The sequence below is a fragment of the Quercus robur genome, chromosome 9 (assembly GCF_932294415.1).
Source record: "Quercus robur chromosome 9, dhQueRobu3.1, whole genome shotgun sequence".
Classification (NCBI taxonomy): domain Eukaryota; kingdom Viridiplantae; phylum Streptophyta; class Magnoliopsida; order Fagales; family Fagaceae; genus Quercus; species Quercus robur.
In genome coordinates, this window is record NC_065542.1 from 47,478,804 (window position 1) to 47,498,708 (window position 19,905).

The 19,905-nt window shown below is 35.1% G+C and overlaps 1 protein-coding gene and 1 pseudogene across 1 annotated transcript; one reads left to right on the forward strand and one right to left on the reverse strand.

Moving 5' to 3' along the window:
- Nucleotides 1-2,593: 2,593 nt before the first annotated feature.
- Nucleotides 2,594-17,138, forward strand: LOC126701131 (bifunctional UDP-glucose 4-epimerase and UDP-xylose 4-epimerase 1-like; annotated as a pseudogene).
- On the reverse strand, nt 14,604-19,494 carry LOC126701132 (disease resistance protein RLM3-like). Its single transcript, XM_050399263.1, has 4 exons — nt 19,043-19,494; nt 17,019-17,211; nt 16,697-16,888; nt 14,604-14,651 (listed from the first exon to the last, which is right to left on the reverse strand). Exons 1-4 carry the CDS (start codon nt 19,492-19,494, stop codon nt 14,604-14,606), a joined length of 885 nt encoding a protein of 294 aa, XP_050255220.1.
- Nucleotides 19,495-19,905: the final 411 nt, after the last annotated feature.

Genomic DNA, 19,905 nt, shown 5'->3' on the forward strand with positions numbered 1-19,905 from the left:
TTAGACAAATGTAAAAGTTCTGATGTAGACGCTGAATTTTCTAAACTTATGTTTAAACCTACTGTTAGAGTGCATATGAAATCTATTTTTGTGCCTACCTGTCACCTTTGTGGTGTTGTTGGTCATATTAGACCAAATTGTTCTTTGTTAAGGCAAAAACCAAAATATGAGACTAGATCTGCTGTTAGGGATACTGATGTTCCTAAATTTGTTCCTACTTGTCAATTTTGTGGTGTGACTGGTTACATTCGTCCTAATTGTAATAAATTGAAATTTAAGCATTCCATGTTTCAGTCTAGCATATGTGATGATATATCTCCTGCTACAAGTCCGGATAAATTGTTTCATATACTTTTGAAAAATTTAAGCTTGTTGGCTTGTGAAAAGAAATTGCAGGATTTCAGTCTCTTTCATAAGATTAGTGTAATTCCTCAAATACACTTTGCTTCTCATAGTTTTTCACCTACAAAGCCAAAGATGCGCGCTATATGGGTGAGAAAAGATTCTCCAAGGTGAGTGTGGTGAGTGTTGTTTACTTGCCCTTGATATAATGTTTTCAATTATTTGTGGACATGTTTACTTTCAGTTTTTGGTTGTTTTATTTATTTATTTTGGTTGTTTTGATTATTTAAAAAAAATCCAAAAACATTGAAAAATTCCAAAAAGGCAAAATGTGCGGGGTAAAAGACTAATAGGCCCATTTCAATATTTATACTGGGCCAGGGGCCCAACCCATGGAAAAACCCCTCCTCGGCCATAGGAAAATTCTCCTTGGATGGATATAGCTGAAGGGAAAAGAGGTAACAGATCATCGGTAGCGAGACGACGGATCTTTCCATAGGGCAGAGAAAGCACTAAAGTAAAGAGAGATGACAGAGAGAACGAAAGCGTCTAAGGGAAGGCTGCCTTTATTGCATTTAGTGCCCTACGCCTGACATAGCCATACTTCTCTGTCCTAACAACCACTCCCAACAACTGAAGGTAGGGGCTGATGGGACAAGTACCTACCCTAGGGACCCCTGTCAGGAGGAGGAAAACGACTATAAAAAGGGGAGTAAAGAGAAACAAGGGAGGGACCCCCCCCAACACACGAGAGGCACCAGAAAAAGCTCCTCGGATCTTGCCGAGGGCCAAATTTTCTCTGTTAAACTCGGCCCATGAGGAATACCTTGATGGTCGTCATTCACCCACCTAAGTCCAGCTCTTTGGCCCACTCTCTACAAATTCATTGTATTGGGCTCACTGATCTAAGGTTCTGAGCATTTTGGACCTGGCTTGAGAAAACGTGTCCTTACAATTGGCGCCGTCTGTGGGGAGAGCTTGGGCGTTAGCAAGTGCAACGACCAATTACAGTGGGGTCAAGCTCCTGCCACCAGGAGTTCGTCACACCAAGAGTCCATCATGAGGACCGTTGTGGCGGTGGTACTAGCTGCACGAAAGCCTCCCTCTTATTTCCTAAAACATATCGTCGTTGTCGTCACTCAGCCTCCACTCAGGCCCATACCTCGAAGCGTTGATTGCGTGGGAAGGGTTATTAAGTGAAACGTGACCCTAGGGACTTCTGATGTCAAATATTTACTCAGGACACCTGATAAAGGGCTAACTCTCATGGGCCTAGTAGTCCAGTCCGTTGGATCCCCTATGGAAAGAGAACCTAAAACAAAGCCTAGAGGCTGGACAAAACCAAGGCCTTGCATGGTCCTCGGACTCAAGCCTATGGGGAAACTAGACACTCTGAAACAAGGCCTAGAGGCTAGACAGAACCAAGGCCTTGCATGGTCCTCGAACTCAAGCCTATGGGGAAACTAGACACTCTGAAAATAAAGGCTAAGTGCTAGACAGAACCAAGACCTTGCATGGTCCTCGGACTCAAGCTTATGGGGAAACTAGACACTCTGAAAACAAAGCCTAAGTGCTAGACAAAACCAAGGCCTTGCATGGTCCTCGGAATCAAGCCTATGGGGAAACTAGACACTCTGAAACAAAGCCTAGAGGCTAGACAGAACCAAGGCCTTGCATGGTCCTCGGACTCAAGCCTATGGGAAACTACACTGAAAACAAAGCCTAGGTGCTAGACAGAACCAAGGCTTGGTCCTTGGACCATATACAACAAGTTAAAGTTACGAATATCATAAAAAATTAGAGAAAGAACCCTAATGCCGGGTGACCTTCTCAGACAATTTATTTCGGATTACACATCCCTAGGGAGTTGCTCTGTTCGCAATACGAAACGTGCGGCTGTTATCCCGGTTAGTCCTGTATGGTTAACTTATTTAAAATCAGCATTGTTGTGCTCATCGATTTTGGTCAATAACTATATCATTGAAGTCATCGATTCTAAATACGATTCAAGAGAAAAACACCAGTACATCCGTTCACACGATAATTATTGCAAAGAAGAAAGGATACGTAAAATGCGATAAAATCATCTTTTATTAGATAAAGAGATGGTACAATATACATAAAAGAGCTTAGACAAGACTAAAATCACAAGCTAACTGAAAAAAAAAATTATAACATAAAAATACACGGGGATGATAGACCCTTCAATTTTGCTCTAACAACGACTAGGCAAGTCTGGGCGACACCAGTGATGGAAGAGAAGAAGAAACAGAGGCACCCAGGTGGCGCCAGTGATGGAAGAGAGGAAAAAGCTGGGATGCTAAATCCCCGTACCAGCTCTGATGGCAGTCAAGCAAGTATCATATTAGCTACAATCGCGCGAGAGCAGATGGTACCGACGATGGAAAACCTCAGTGTTGTCGCACCAAAAATCTGATACGACATCCACCTGCTTCGAATTTTGGTTGAAGGAAAAAGGGGCTCCTCCCTTACATTGTCTAGGGGAAGGAGGGCCTTGAGCCTTTGTCTCCCTTGTCCTGACCGGGTCATTCTGAACCTCGGAGGTACCCAAGGCTTCTGAAGAGGGAGTTGTTCCTTCATCCTCATCCTAACCATGATCATTTCACTCCTAAGATCTCCGTCACTCTCACAGTAGCGACTTTGGGAACGTTTGAAGAGTTAAAAATCTAGAAACTCAGGGCTCTGCAAACAAAGATGGATTATCTCCCACCGCGCGTCTTATATAGGGGACGAATCTAGAAGCAATCAATTCGCTCCGAAACCCCAGGAAGGAATTACAAACGAGATTAATCTCGCTCGAATTCCAAAGTAATCTTCAGCCATTGAATTTATGTCACCTCGTGAAAGAGCCCTAATTAAAAGCACGCCTCGTGTACCGAAATGACAGGGATATGGTTGGGATAGATTAAAAGAATGTTTCATAGTTAGGAACGCGCCTAGAGCAAACGAGGAGACTCTGGCATTAATGGGAGGCAAGACTTCGGAAACTGCGACAGAGGCTCGTTGTCATCAAAACCCTCTGTCTGTCCGAGGAGTCGAACAGCAGGATTTTGAGGGGTTATTATGTAGGGTAAAAGACTAATAGGCCCATTTCAATATTTATATTGGGCCAGGGGCCCAACTCATGGAAAAACCCCTCCTCGACCATAGGAAAATCCTCCTCGGATGGATATAGCCGAAGGTAAAAGAGGTAACAAATCACCGGTAGCGAGACGATGAATCGCTCCATAGAGCAGGGAAAGCACTAAAGTTGAGAGAGATGACAGAGAGAACGGAAGCGTCTAAGGGAAGGCTGCCTTTATTGCATTCAGTGCCCTGCGCCTGACACAGCCATACTTTTCTGTCCTAACAACCACTCCCAACAATTGAAGGTAAGGGCTGATGGGACAAGTACCTACCCTAGGGACCCCTGTCAAGAGGAGGAAAACAACTATAAAAAGGGGAGTAAAGAGAAACAAGGGAGGGACCCCCCCAACACACGAGAGGCACCAGAAAAAGCTCCTCGGATCTTGCCGAGGGCCAAATTTTCTTTGTTAAACTCGGCCCATGAGGAATACCTTGATGGTCGTCATTCACCCACCTAAGTCCAGCTCTTTGGCCCACTCTCTACAAATTCATTGTATTGGGCTCACTGGTCTAAGGTTCCGAGCATCTTGGACCTGGCTTAAGAAAACGTGTCCCTACACAAAATATTTTATTTTGTGTCTAATTTTTTTTTTTTTTTGAGAATTACATGAATTATGATATCTCTCTCTTGATTTAGAATATGCTTGATATTGTATAGACTCTTAAATAGTGTGTGTTGCATAACTAAGTGCATGATTATTTTGAGATAAGTACTATTTTGCATGAGTGTGTACTAGTTTGTATATGTACTCATGGGTTAATTAAGAAATTGATATTTCTTGTTTGTGTACCCTCTATAGCTTAGTTGAGTACTGTCATGCATTGTTGTTACATTTTTTTTTTCATTTAGTGTAATGTGTGTTTTATTTTTGGTCATAATTTTTTTTTGAAAATCCAAAAATATTTTTATTTTCTGCGTATTGCACATCACTAAATGTGTAATTAAGGTTGGCCTATGAAATTTACATTTCATAACTGTGTACCTTGTTTAACTTTGATGAATTTTATTTTTCTACACTTTACTAGTTTGCGCTTATATTGTATGAGTTGTTTATGGTTTTTAATCACATGCTCCTAATTTTGAAGTCACATTCTTTTGATTGTAAGGACTAAAAAATCTTAGGAGAAAGACATAAATAACTATCTTATTACTGTTACTCGTCAATCATATATACCTGTGTGTAAATCATAAAAGTCATGCTTAGCTTGCACAGCAAAATACTTAAGGTATTATTGTACATTAGATAAAAGAAACAAAAAAAACAAAAAAAAAAAACAAAAAAAAAAAAAGAAAAACAAAGAAAAATATGCTTCAAAAGAAAAAGAAAAGGCAAAATTAATAATAATAAAAAAATTGCATGGTTGCAAGGGTGTTTTCTAGGAGATGTGAGAGTTATATGATGTAACTCTTTAGGTGATAGTCACTTTCAAACTTATGTGATTGATAATGTAGAAATTGTACCTATTTTCCATCTACATATCATCTGGTGAGTATTTCATACACTTACTAGTTGCACACACTACACATAAATCTTTGCTAAATTCTGTACATATGATTGTGTGTTGACTAATTTGGCCATCTTTAATTGCATATGAATTGATGTGTAAATGCAAATTTTTTTTTGGTTGGGAATTTGAAGAAAAATGTTTTAGAAGTTTAAATTTTGTGATTTTAAATTAATTGGTTTTGATACCTACATTTAAGAGGCACCATGTTTTTAAAACTTTTCTGGATCATGTTTATATACATTGAGTCTTAAAAACTTCTTTTCAAGTTGTTTTTTTTCATAAAAATTTCTAGAATTTTTAAAGTTTTAAAATTTTTCATTGCTTCGACCAATTGAAAATGTGAGCTTTTGTGTTTAAAACTCTTTGCCTCTCTCGATTGTTACTCGATCGATGTTCGATCGATTGAAACTGGAAAATTTTCAGTTTTTAAGTTTTCAACCGATTTGTCTTTTCATACATTGCACATATAGATTAGGACATGCATTGCATTGTTTTCTTTATCCATCTTGCATTTTTGCAATCATATCTCTCACTATTTTCACACACATCACGCATATACTTTGCTAAATAGGTACTCAACTTGATTTAAAAATTAATTGATTAATTTTTGAGTTTTGTACATTTTAGCATATGCTATTTTTTATGTGTGAACTACAAATTTTTTTTTTTTTTTTTTGAGATATGGTGGATAATAAATATGCAAATATTTTCTCTACTATTGTATGTATCTGATTATGGGTCACATAGTGCCAAGTTTGTATATATTGAAAGAGAGTATATTTTTCTTCATGTGTATCCTCAACTTATTTTTTTGATAGGTTTGTGTCTTTTTAGTTTACCTCACGTCCTAAATTTTCCCCAAAATGGTTTTTTCCAAAACTTGGTTTGTTTTATTTTTATTTTTATAGGAAGATAAATTTTTTTTATAACCTATGTTGTTCATAGGGGGAGTTGTTTCTTGATTCTCTGTTTTCTCTTATCCTTTGTTGTGTATGTTTATTGTCTACCTTTTGATTTGGTTGTCTTTGTTGATACGTAACAAAAAGGGGGAAAAATAGATGAAATTTGGAAATTGTTTTTGAAAGGGGGAGAAAATAAAAGTTTTTGATGTATCTAACTTAGGGGGAGAGTTAGTTTGCTTTTGATTTTATATTTGTTATTTATATTGTTTATCTGTCTTTATTTCCACACATGCGGTGATGTGTTTTTGTGAGTGTTTTAGGAAAAATAGGTACCTTACGATCAAGACCTTTTGCCTCTTTTTGCAACTTCTAGGTTGAGAGTCTTAGATTAGAATTTGTGATGTATTTGGGCATTTTTTTTTTTTGGTATACGAGCATTATGTTGTATGTATGTTTTGTCACAGATTGCCAAAAGAGGAGATTGTTAGGTTCTAAAGTTTAGAACAAAATTGTCAAACTGTGAACACAAACTTGTCCAGATATAGATTCCTACATTATAGGTTTGATTAAACAATGTTCAAGGTGTTACAAGTCAAAATACAAGAACATTCAAGCTGCAAAAATGAGAGTTCAAGTTCTGTGAAATCTGATCGATCGAAAATTAGATTTGACCAATTAAAAATCACAAACATAAAAGGTATTGTGCCTTCCTCTTTCAAAGTCACTACTGAAATCATTCTCATATTATTAGATCCGGTAGATTTGAAATTGCTGCAACAAGATCAACAACTGTTGATGATCTAAACCTTCAAGGGTGGTCTTGGAGTCACAAACTGAAGAGTTTGTATTGCTAAACCTTTGAGTGGGATCTCAAATTCACAAGTAAGGCGGCTTGTGTTGTTGTAAATCCAAGAAGAGAAGGAGTCTGTGGATTTAGAACTTGCACGTGGTTGTGTTAGTAAATTACTACATGAGGTAGCAATAGATTTAGGGTTAAATATGATTGTAAAAACTTGAATTCTTTTATAGTGGATTTGCTTTACCTTGAGGATAATTAGATCAAATCATTCCCAGGTTTTTTCCTTAAAACAATGAGTTTCATCGGTTTTTCTAGGTCATCATATTGTGGTGTTATTTATTTTTCTGCTGCTTTGCATAATATGATTTGTGGGGTCCGGTTAATCAGTAATTATTAAAACCGTGTCAATTGGGCCTGTGGCCCATCCGAGGACGTAAAATTGTCCGAGGAGGCCTATATCAGATTATAAGGGTAACCAAATGAAAAGAAGAGTAAATATCCCGGGAGTTAAGTTCATTGCTCGTTCGAGGACAAAATCCTTCTCGGCAATATGTGTCCGAGAATGACCTGAATGCCAGGTTGTTGCAAGCACACTTCGGAGCTACATTACCACTAAAGTGGGATATGGGACCAAGGGTAAGAAAGAAAAGATAAACAAATATCTATAACAACAGCTGCCTCCGCATTAATTGCCTCTCAACTAACTCTCTGGCCGCATTAATGTGGAGGTGATGCCTGAACAGTGATGAAGCAGCCTTATAGCTGCTGGTTGAAGGTTCTAGAAGGTGTTAGATGGAACAAAAAGAGACTCCCCGAACCCAACCTACACGTGTGTGGTGAAGATGATATTAAGAGGGCAGTATATAACATGAAAGAAGGCATTGAGGGAAACGGGATCGGAACTTCAAAACAAAGAGTACTGAGAAGAAAACCATATGAAAGAAAGAACTGAACTTGTTTCAAAGAGAAATTGATCGTTATATTAGGGCTAATCCATCTATAAACGTGAAGAAAAATCGTTTTTCTTTTGGAGTTAACCTAGTTCTTTAATATCCATACTCTACAAATTTATTATTTGGGCCTTTAACGTCCAAACCCAATACGAATTTGGGATCGTTACAAATCGAGTCCTTACATGATTTATTTGTGTTTAACCTATATCTAAATAATTAATCTAAGTTATCACTTGGTTAGTTAATATAATAGGTTAAACAACCTGGTTTAAGAGGTCCAAACGAACAAACAATTTATATGGCCCTATTCATATCTAATTGATTTGGTCATACTTTTGACTATCTTGAAATTTTTGTTATCATCACTGCCGCTTTCCAAATATTATATGCTAAAGTTATTTATCCTAAGAGCTTCCACCATATCCTACGGCTACGTAATATTCTGATTCTCATGTGAGCCACTGGCTGAGGTAGGAACTTTAAATTTAACCTATAGCAGCTGAGGTAGCTTTCAAGCTTTGGGCTAGTTTGTTGATTTCATTCGGCTGTAGCTTATTTTATTTGGATGTGGAGGAGTGATTACTGACCCTATTGGGTCCCTTTTGGTCACTCCGCAATGCGACGCAACCCGTCTTATTTTTTAACCGTTCCTCAAAAATTGCGTGGATGCATATAGTACTGATTCTTAATCATTTGTAGGATATCATAGCCCATAGGTGCTTTCTGGTTCTCTAAAAAAGGACTAGGCCCCAAAAGAAGACTTGACAACAACATGTTGCAATGATTAAACAACCAGTCAACCAAGGCTCTACCAAATTTGGCCACTCGGTGACTTTTAGGTTCTTAGTGATCATTGTTAGTAAAATAGTGATCCACACTCATGTATTCTTCTCACTTGGGTTCCACACGAATTCCACCATAACCCAAATGCAAGAAAGGTTTGTAAAAAATTCAGTGAATTCTGTGGCTTACTTTTATTAATTTCCTTGTTTGTTTAAATTTGAATCATTAAAACAAACTTCCACCCTTCATAGTATTTAGTCCCTAAAAATAGCAATCCAACAAAGCAAAAAATTATACAATCCTCAAGAATTTTGAAATTGTGATATATGAGTATTGGTATTAAATGTGACATTCAAAATTTCTAGTTCATTGGATGATCTAAACTATGGATTTAACTTTTTACAAATATTGATAAATTGATAAATCTAATGTATCTTAACCATGTTACATGCGCTTGAAGTTGTTTTAAAAGTTAACTTAGCCATTGATGGATCCTTTTTCTTATGCTCATGCATCATTGAACAACAATCTTCTTTTTCTCATTTGGTCTTATTCTTTGCCATTTTGAATAGTAGTTTTGATAAAAATAATACTGCAACTACAAATTATTTTATAATATTTTTATAAACTGTTGATGTGTGTGACTAACTTTTTATTGGTTTTTATCTGGACCCACTATTAACATTACCTTTTCATTTATTAATAACTTCTTGCTATATCAGTAATTTGTAAAACAATTTGTTTCTTTAATGTTACTATTTTAATAACGTTGAAATGTTAGGTGCAATAGTCTAAATTACAATATCTTCTTAAATAATGTGCTTACATAATTAAATGTTCAATATAAGCCCCTTTAATTTGGTCCTGGTCTCACAGAATTGTGCTCAACCAGACTTCTTAAGCCCACCCCTATTGCATTGGGCTGAGTTATTTTTTATGACTATGATAGATTTGGTTGGATTGACAAAACCCCAGACCCAACCTACAATAGCATATGCCCAGCCCACTTCCTCTACTTTTCCCTCAATTTACACGTTATTTTCTATTCTTTAACATAACACCAACTCACAGACTATAAACCTCACATCACCATATATTTCCTGATAGGTAATAAGTGTACTTATAATGGTCAAAAGTATTAAAAGCATCAAGTTCATGATGATGAACACAAAGGAACAAAGGAGGCAAAAGGACACAAATCAAAAGACTAGTCTATGAGAAACAATGAACATCAACATATTTTATTTACAGTACAATGACACCACATAGACACGAGGGGAAAAAAGCTGGTCGAAACAAGGAACATCAACATGTGTTATGCTTTCTTTATTTTTTAGTATTTCAAGTATACAAGCTTTGCACTAAACTATCATCTTAATATAATTAAGAGTGACCACAACCTTGATAAGATATTTATCTTAAAGATAAAGCCATTTATGTAATCCTGATCAATGTCAAGTATATCAAAGGAACAAAATTGAATAAAATAAAATAAATCACTAAATGCATCTTTCTGATTTTCCATTTTCTCTTAACATGTACACCGTTGATGGCTTTGTCGAGCAATACTAGACTCTCGGCATAAACTTTAAGATATCTGGATTTCATGAGATGAGCCATCTTATATGATGTTGCAATACAAGCTCGTCATTCCTACTAAAGCCATATAGGCATATACCCATGGATCGGGCATTCCCTGTACTGGACATTGATGTGAAAATTTTGTCCATGACGATACAACACCGTACTCTTTTCATCACCCATACATTGAGCGGTTCACTCGTAACTCTTTTTGAAACACAGCAATGGAATTTCCACGTACAGAAACAGAAACCCATGCCGCATTCGCATTCACATTCACATTTTCATTTTCATTTTCACTGGTATGAGTTGGAGGTTGTAGCAGCAACATTTCGTGGAAGACCTGTTCGACCAAATGGAATACCAAAACAAAATGTTGATGCTTTCCATCACCAGAGGGGAGAGAGTAAACCTCGACCACGTGTCGAGGCTTTCGATAGTCAGCAAGGTTTACATGAAAGGCAAGGAGGAAGAGGTGGTTAAACTTTATCTCTATTCCTTAACTTCAAAAGCTTCACCACTTTATAACCATTCGAATTGGGATCAAATCCAAACCCAATAAGCGTGACGAGGGCATAGTCTGTAGCCTTGGTGACAATGGGACAAGGAAGATGAGCTAACTTTCTAACAAAAGGGTTCCAAAGACATAATCTGCGAGTGTAAGAGAATGAATCATCAGAAAGGCAAAACACACCGTTACAAGTACTGACCACATGGTATGTTTCATTAGGGGAAAATTTCTATGATAGAATCAATTCAGTTACTTTCCTCTATCCTTTCCTGCTCTTGCTCTGTTTGGAGGTGGTTACCCTCGAAGTAACCAACATTTCATTCTTCCCCATTTTCCATTCTTGTCATTAGTTTCTTCATCAGCCAAGCTCTTAACACAGTACTTTGTTAATTTCTTGTCATTAAAATTAAAATTTATAATTATATAATATATTCTCAAAAAATATATGTATATAATATATATGATTATTGAAAATAATATTATATGTACTGTATAAAAAAATAAAATATTGTAATTTGTAATTTGTTATTTCATTTTTTTTAATGCTTTCAGTGATTGTTTGTCTTTGTCTACACATCTACCAATTTTTTCTCTTTAGATCAATAATTTTGTTGTACCATAGTCATTATATATACGAGTTAAAATTTAGGTTTATAGGCAAGTTAAAGTTTATTCATTATTCAAAAAAAAAAAAAGGTACTTTTACTTCTTTTTTTTTTTTTTTTTTTTTTTTAGTATGAAATATGGTACGGTTACTAATTTAACTATCGTATATAGTATATAGATATATTAAATATAGAAAAAAATTGAATTATTTTTTTTATATACAATTTTTGCTATATATAACAAATTATAAGTGGTAGACATCTGAAACCCCTACTATATGATGATGGACTTGATCAAAATGAAATATTTTGTAAATGAGGTAAATTTTGAGAAAAATTCTAAGACCATAACTAATTTCATAGACTTATTGCAACAATATTTTTTGTTGCAATATACTATTTTTAATAATTATAAAAATATTTTATTACAATAAAACTATTGCAACAAATTTTTTTGTTGCAATAGCATGTTGCAACAAAATTTATCGCAATAGTGGGCAATGAAAAAATTTCATTACAATAAAGGTTGATTGCAATAATTTGAAGTTTATTACAACGAAAATTTTTGTTGCAATAAGACTATTTTCTTGTTGTGAAGTTCCGAAAAAAGGTCTCAAAAATTTTACACTTTCTTTTTAAAAGAAAAACAAGTGCAAATATTTAGCAAAAAAATGGTTAAAAGGTTAAAAAGCAACAAACCTTTATATAAAGAAAATGGTTGAGTTGGTAAATATTTTGAACTCGTAAATAACATCACTTTATAATCCTATGTTTCTTAGATTTTATTTTCGGTAATTTTATTATGCAATACACGGGTTAGCACACTATAAAAAACATGACTTGTTTCAACCCATTTTTTCCAAGGGTTCACTGAAAATGGTTGAAACAAATGCTAAAAACTGGCGCGCTAATTAAAATCTGACTAATCTTCTTGCCATGGTCATTAAAACCCTTGAAATAAACTAAAACACTAAAATCCCGCTTAATTGTTTCCTCCAAATTTTTACATTCTTCAACGGAATTCTAACACAACCCTCGGAATAAAGTCTCTCTCTCTCTCTCACACAAACTCAGAATTCAAAAAACCAATTTTCGAATAAAGTCTTTGCTCACTCTCTTAGAAAACCCATTTTCATTTTGTTCAACCATCCTCCAAACTAAATTGAGGCGCGGTGGTCGGCAATCCTATCTCCGACGATAGTAAGAGCCCTCTCCTCCGCCCCTTTGTCCGATTACAGGTCTCTCTCTCTCTCTCTGTTTGTTTCCCGAGAAAAAAAATTGAATTTGGAAATTACCTAGTAGAACTTTGTAAAGAATTTTTGGTATTCTCTCTTGTTTTCTCTCTCTCATTCTCTCCATTGATATTTCTCGGAAAAGACGATTTTGGTTACCGACGGAGCCGGTTTCATTGGCTCTCACACTGTGGTTCAGCTTCTCAATGAAGGCTTTAGGGTTTCGATCATCGACAATCTTGATAATTCCGTCACCGAAGCTGTTGATAGGGTTCGTGATTTGTTCAGCCCTAAGCGTTCTCAGAATCTTGAATTCCACCTGGTATTCAATTTTGTGTGTGTGTGTGTGTAAATTTTTGTTTTGTTTGGTTACCGAGAAAATGAGGGAAAAGAAGGTTAGAAATTAGAGATTCTTGAATATCTTGAGCAATGCTGGTTTTAATTTTCGGGAGACTTGTACTTTTTAAAAAAAAAAAATTTTGACAGTTTCTTGGCAACCAAATGGTGGCGTTTTGAGGTTTTTGGCTTTTGGTTACATTACGTGTTGGTTTGATTGCAGGGTGATCTTAGGAATAAGGACTTGGAGAAGCTCTTTTCTCAAACACAGTATGTTTAATTTCAATTACATTAGCAGTGCTATGATTTTCCACTGTTTTCATTCAATTTTACTGTTAACTATTTTCTGTGGAAACAGACAGAATTATAGACTTTTTCAGAATTGGCTTAATTTTGTGCCATTGGCTTTGTTTGAGACAGATTTGATGCTTTGATCCATTTTGCTGGCCTAAGAGCTGTTGGGGAGAGTGTTGCAAACCCTTGCTGTTATTTTGATAACAATTTGATTGGCACTATTAATCTTTATGAGGTTATGGCAAAATATTATTGCAAAAAGGTGTGTCCGTGATTTGATTTCTTGAACTCATTTGATTTTGTTTTTGAATTTTGTGCTTGTAACAAATGGTTTGGAAGTGAATCAACAATAATCTATGTCTTAAAGAATTTTTGGCTGTTGAGTTTTGCATTAAACGTTCATTTTAGTCATATTTGGTTTTGCAAAATCTTTGATTCCAGTATGTTTCTTTTCAAATTATAATTGCATAAACTATGATTTGTATATGTAGCTGTATATTTGTGGAAGCAATATTATTGTTTTTGGTGTCTTACTGCTAAATTGAAGTTTTTACGTTCGATGTCTAATTCTTTTGTCACCACTGGCCTTCTAAATCACCCACCATTGTAATGATTGAATCATAAAAAATGTCTAATAATTTTTTGTCAAAAGTAGTTATAGCATTCAAGGTCCAGTTGAATCTTTAACAGAGAATTGTTTGGTCTTGGAATGTGAATCATTTTTTTTATTGATTACATCACATGTTGGCATGCTCTGCCCACTACTGACACAAATAATGTTATCCTGTGGCCAAATAGATGGTTTTCTCATCTTCTGCAACAGTTTATGGTCAACCTGAAAAAATGCCCTGTGTTGAGGATTTCGAATTGAAAGCTATGAATCCTTATGGAAGGACCATGGTATGTATCACTGGGTGCTTAGTAATGTTTATTTTGGGCATACCACACATAGGATCTGTCTTTGAAGTTGGATAATCCCACTTGCTGTTTCTTGTGTTCATAGGAGTGCAGTTTCTTTTCTTTCCTGACTTTTAATATATTCTATATTTATAGCTTTTCCTTGAAGAAATTGCTCGAGATATTCAGAAGGTGGAGCCAGATTGGAAAGTTATATGACTCAGTTACTTCAATCCTGTTGGGGCTCATGAGAGTGGTAGAATTGATGAAGATCCAAAGGGCATCCCAAACAATCTCATGCCATAAATACAGCAAGTAGCTGTTGGCAGATTGCTCGAGCTTAATGTGTATGGTCATGATTATCCCACGAAGGATGGTAATGCGGTATGTTCTTTTTTGTGTAAATGTTTTTGAGTAGTAGTTGATAGGAATTTCCCTAGTTTGAGTAATATCCATTAGTCCCATCTCATGGACCATTTTGACACAGACTATGTCTAATTTTGTATTCCACTTATAATCCTTTATAACCATGGCAGTAGTATTTGACTTCCTGTCATTACATAAAATTCGATTAAATTGACAATTTTTTTGCACTTACAAAATATCAAATGTTTTTGTGTTAAACAGGTCCGAGACTACATCCATGTCATGGACTTAGCTGATGGTCACATTGCTGCTCTTCGGAAGCTTTTTACAAAGAGGATATAGGTGATCATTCTTCCTTGCATATGAATTTGTATGTCAATGAATTTTCTGTCACCTGTTAACAGTTTATTAGGCATTTAGTTAACACACTCATGCTTTTATCATGGGATTTCTATGAAAATCTTGTTTTAGCCATATTTTACAAACACATGGCATTAACAAGCTGTGTTTATCCAATGCAACCCAAGTCTCAGGGTGATTTCAATTCTGAAATAAAAAGATCTTTGCTAGTAGCTAGTAGCTAGTAGCTTATGGTTTTAAATTTTGGGTCTTCAAAAATAAAAATAAGATTCTCTATATATATCAGGTTGCCTGAAAGATGATGCATTTAAGTTCAGCAACAAAATGACAGTCTGCACAGTGATAAATGGGTAAAACAGTGGGTATCTTTCTTCCTCACAACTCACAAGCACGATGGAGATTGAGATCGCAATAGAGACAAGTGAAGGCATTTGATTTGCTATTGATTGATAAAATCATTTTTTTGATAACATAATGTCGCCTTGAACACACTGTGAGTGATAAGATGGACCAATTTCAATTTGTTGTTACATCTTGAGCAAAAGTTGTAAGGTCATATGAGTTAGTAATAGTAAAACAGATTTTGATTGTTGATATAAAGCCTTAGTCCCAAAACATTGGAGTAGTCTATAGATCCTCAACAAGACTGAAACTCTAACGTTGAAATATTTTTTTATGCAGGCTTTTCCGTTGGATTTAGTATTCTTTTCCGGTTGAGGACAACTTAAGGTGTGTCCTTCATTGAAGATTTTTTAAAATTTTTAATCCAACTTTAGATTAAACGGAATTGGGTATTTTTTTTTTTTTTTTTTGGCCTTTTGGATTGGTTTTGTGTAGGGCTTTGTGAGTTCTTACAATGAGTTATTTCCCTGCCTCTTCGCTACACTATCTCCACCCAACCTTTGCCTTCATTACCTCTATTTTGTAGTAATATATTAATTGTTGTGTTATTTTGTTTATGCATGTGTTGGTTGCTTTGATTCAATTTTCATTTGCATCTGTTTTCTTGCCTCAGTCTTTGCTTCCAGATTATCAGCAGCTTTCTCATAGGTTGAATTCATCAAAGCTTATTGAAAATAGTGGTGAGTTCCTAAACTTGATTGTATTTAATAATTTTGGAGAAACTCTAGTCTTGGTAACCTGCTACATGATGTGCCTTGTGAGTGGTGACTATTTCAAGTTGTGTACCTATTTTGATGAAATTTGCTATGAATTCTTATACTCAGCTCTGCTTTTCTGTTTTTGGCATAATGTTGCTTCTTGGATTTTCTTTTCTCTGCCATTCTTTTTCCTCTTATTATAAAGTTTTTCAACCAATGGATTGGCAGACTATTTCCAAAATAAACTGGTGGACACAATACATTTTATGGAGATTCTAAATTTAAAAGACACTGTTGAAAAGGATACCTTCTTCCGCAAGCTTCCAAATTTAGCAGAGCAGCTTCCTCGTCCAATTGTCCTGAAAAAGGTGTGACATGGAAATTCTAAAGTTATATATCTACTTGAAATGTCTTTGAATGCCAGCTTATGTTTTTGTTTTCTTGTTTCTACAGTTAGTCCATTATTAGCTTCTGCACTTGAATTTGGTTCAGCTGCTGCCCCTGCTTTGGCTGCCTTGTTGAAAATGGGTTCTTGGCTTTTGACAGAATAATTCAGTTCCAAGGTCATGCTCTTTCATTACCTTTACAATATCCTTATTTTCAGATGTTAATTTTTGTCTTATAATGATCTGGGTTGATTGATATCTATCCATATAATTTATAGAGCTCTAGTTGCTAGTTCGGCCAGTTTGATGGCTTTATATGAACTAGCGGTTTTTGCGATGCCCTAGGAATAAGATCTATGTATGTGTACACTAGTTGCGCAACTAGTGTACACATATGACCTTTGTTAAACTATTCCATAGAGGGTTAGTGACTAGTTGTTTTAGAGATAGTGAGAGCACAAACACGACTCCCCCCACAAAGATAGATAACGAAAGAAATATGGTGTAGGGAAAAACACTCTATTTCTTCTTGTCAGTGCTAGACTTGCTTGACATTGTGTAATTCGGTCTGGTCTTCCCCTCCCTGCACTGGCCTGGAAAACTTCTTCTGTCTTGTCAGTGGTGCGGCCATCTCTTAGCCTCACTAACTCAACTTCCAGAGCTTTGAACCTGGCCTCGAATTCACGACGTTGCTCCTCCAGCCTTTGTTCCAAGGATGTGGAATTCGTTTGTTTGGCTTGAAGTTTAGCAGAGGATTTAGGATCAGCCACATAAGCACCGAAAGACTGAACAGGAAAAGAAAGAGTTCAGTCCAATCCATGAATAAATGGGTCCATATATATAGTTAGGAACTCAGGGAAACTTTAATAAAATGGCGAAGCCTTGGGCTAGTCATATAGTCGTAGAGGCACTCACTTCCAAGGTCAAAGTAGGATCTATTTTCATCCTCTTATTTGGGGCTGTAACTTGGTCAAAATACAGGGGGGCACTCAATGACCTCGCGTAACGTTTTCGAAATCCATGATATTGTGCTTTTGAGCCTGGGTCTACGTGTTCCTTTGGTTCTTCTGCTTCGTTTTGTTCAGCTAGGAGGGTTCGTCCCGAGCTGCTGCAAAGAAAAACTATAAAATGTTAAGAGAACTGGAAGACAAATTATATCCCTTAAACCACTGAGGAATTAATTTTCACCTAACCTCACTCGCACTTCATGAAAATTTATTAGCTAACTTGAATGAATATCACTATGTTTCTTAGAGCATAGCTTCAAGACCTCAAGTCCTCCACTATCACTACCACGCCTTACACAATAACTTCGTGCGTATTTTCCTTTTAGCAAGAAAGCTAAACCCCTCATGGTTTAAGAATGTTTGAGTAACTAAAACTTTTTATAGAAACAGTAAAATATAAAGCTAACTATATAATAAATATTATATTACAGTCTCACGTATTTTAATTTGAGCATTATTATATAAGTCTACATCATCATTTCATTCATAACTTGAATTTTGACCTTGAAAATTTGATGGTTCATGTGATCAAAAGTTAGATAAATACAACATAATAAATATACTTTCTTTATATATGTAGTAAAGGTTTATTTTGAACATAATTACATTAAAATATCATTTAATATTCAAATGAATAACTTCTAATTTTTCAAATGTCTCAAATACTATTTATATTCACAATGTGTAAATTTTGCATCCTCAACTCAAATTCTAGCTCCTCCATTATATCTCAGTGTTATCATTTATATATATATATATATATATATATATTCAAGTATCAGCATAATTACTTAATTAAAAATAAATAAAAGACTATTTTTTTGCTGAATTGAAAGTCATTAAATTACAGGGAAAAAAAATGCAATATACCTTTTTTTTTTTTTTTTTATTGGTTAAAGGGTAGGAAGAACTAGGATAAAATTATTGATTTATATAAAATACAACATTTTCCTTAAATGGGAACATTGATAACCACTTTTTCGAAAGGGAATTCACATTCCACAAAAGTATAGGAAAAAAGATGTCCATTGGCATGGGAATTTCCTTTGTGCAATTTATAACCACACATATGGAAATGCTTGGAACATTTTAACATTGCCAAAAATTTCAAAAGATTATCCAGTACCAAACACTAGTGTACACTCCTTGTAAGCATTATTGGATCGAGGTCAAGCTAAGCAACTAACTACATCAACAGGTAACATATTTTCAAATATAAGGATTAGCTTAAATTTATTGAGAGCACTACACATACGTAATACTGTTCTGCATGCAAGCAAACACAAAGTAAAAAGGGTGAGGTTTGAACCTTAAATTATAAGTCGCTGCTTCTTTTGGGATGAGTTGTAGTAGTTTCCAAATGTGTTCAACACATTCATCTATAAAGTCTGCCTCTGGACTGTACAGTTGGAAGTGTAGCCACAATAGAAAAAAGAAAGTTATTCAATTAATTAAGGTTTCAACGAGCTTCAAGATGAAGAATTGGTACGATAAATAATATGCTTGTTCCTGTAGCCTAAGGGTTGAAAGCTAAACAACATGACATATAACTAAAAAAGGCTATACAATTTGTAATTAAATTATAGTTCATAAACTATTTTAGTCTCTAATAAACTAAAATTGACCACTTTTAGTCCAGATAAGTCTAATAGAGTGATGGCATGTCATTTTTTAGCTTAACCATGCGAATCAAAAGCAATCATTTCAAATTTTTTAAGAACTAAAGTCATTAATTGGCTAAAAAACCTTGAAATGATAAAAGAAAAATATGTTATCGTTCTTTATTATTTTTGGGTAGGCTAGAGAGAGGATGATCTAAATTTAAAAATGATCATAAGAGTGAGTTTTTTTTTTACTACACTGAGGTTGCACCAATTTTTTTTTTAAAATCATCAAAGATGGAATTTGAAAACAAAGAGTGATGAAAATTACCGATTTGGTTTCAAGTCCAAACCCGCCAGGTTTGCAGCCTGGGTCAAAGCAGACTTCCATCTCTTCAACCTGCTATCATTGTCGTCCTTAACCTTAATTGCAAAATTCTCATTTTGTTGTCTTACATCAGAAGGAGACACATTGTAGAAAATAGGCAGCACTACCATTTTAAAATATTTATTGCAAGACATTATCTTCCAAACCTCGTCCAGACACCAAGTAGAAGAAGCATAGTTTTTTGAGAATACGATTACTGCAACTCTAGATGCCTCTATTGCCTCCATTAGCTCATTCCAAATCACTGTCCCTCTAGGGATGTCCACGTCAACTTTATACATGCCAATCTCTCTACGCTTTACAGCGGCTGCGAGATGGTTGGTAAAATTTGTGCCCGTATCACCACCATGATAGCTAACGAAGACATCAAATTTAGGATTACTGCGTCTGTTCATTCCTTCCCTAAGGTAATTTTTGGTGGCCAATGCCTTTGTTTGAATATCTTCAATAAATAATCTTGACTTGTAAGTGGTACTTGTATTAGCAATAAAATAGAAGTTAGTGATTTTTTTAATAAGACGAAACAAACCTTAAAAACATAATAAAACACCAAAATCCAACACAAAAGAAATATGGTTTTTTTTTTTTGGTTGTATTTTTGGATAATAAATAGACCAAATAACGAATTGAGATCTTTTAGAGTTCCTAAGATGTTATTCACCATTTCTTTTAAAATAAATTGTTAAAATATTGTCACATTATCAATCAGCTTATTTTAAATGAACAGTCAAGATTTGAATCTCCAAATAACAGTTTCCAAATTGTGGTGTCACTTTTATTTATTTAATAATTTATATATAATTGGA

Coding starts and splice junctions, on each gene's coding strand:
- LOC126701132 (XM_050399263.1), bottom strand. CDS start 19,494: ATGAACAGACGCAGTAATCCTAAATTTGATGTCTTCGTTAGCTATCAT. Junction 16,889..17,018: donor ATCCTACTTTGACCTTGGAA/GTGAGTGCCTCT, acceptor TTTCCTGTTCAG/TCTTTCGGTGCTTATGTGGC. Junction 14,652..16,696: donor AGACAGAAGAAGTTTTCCAG/GCCAGTGCAGGG, acceptor AACTGTTAACAG/GTGACAGAAAATTCATTGAC.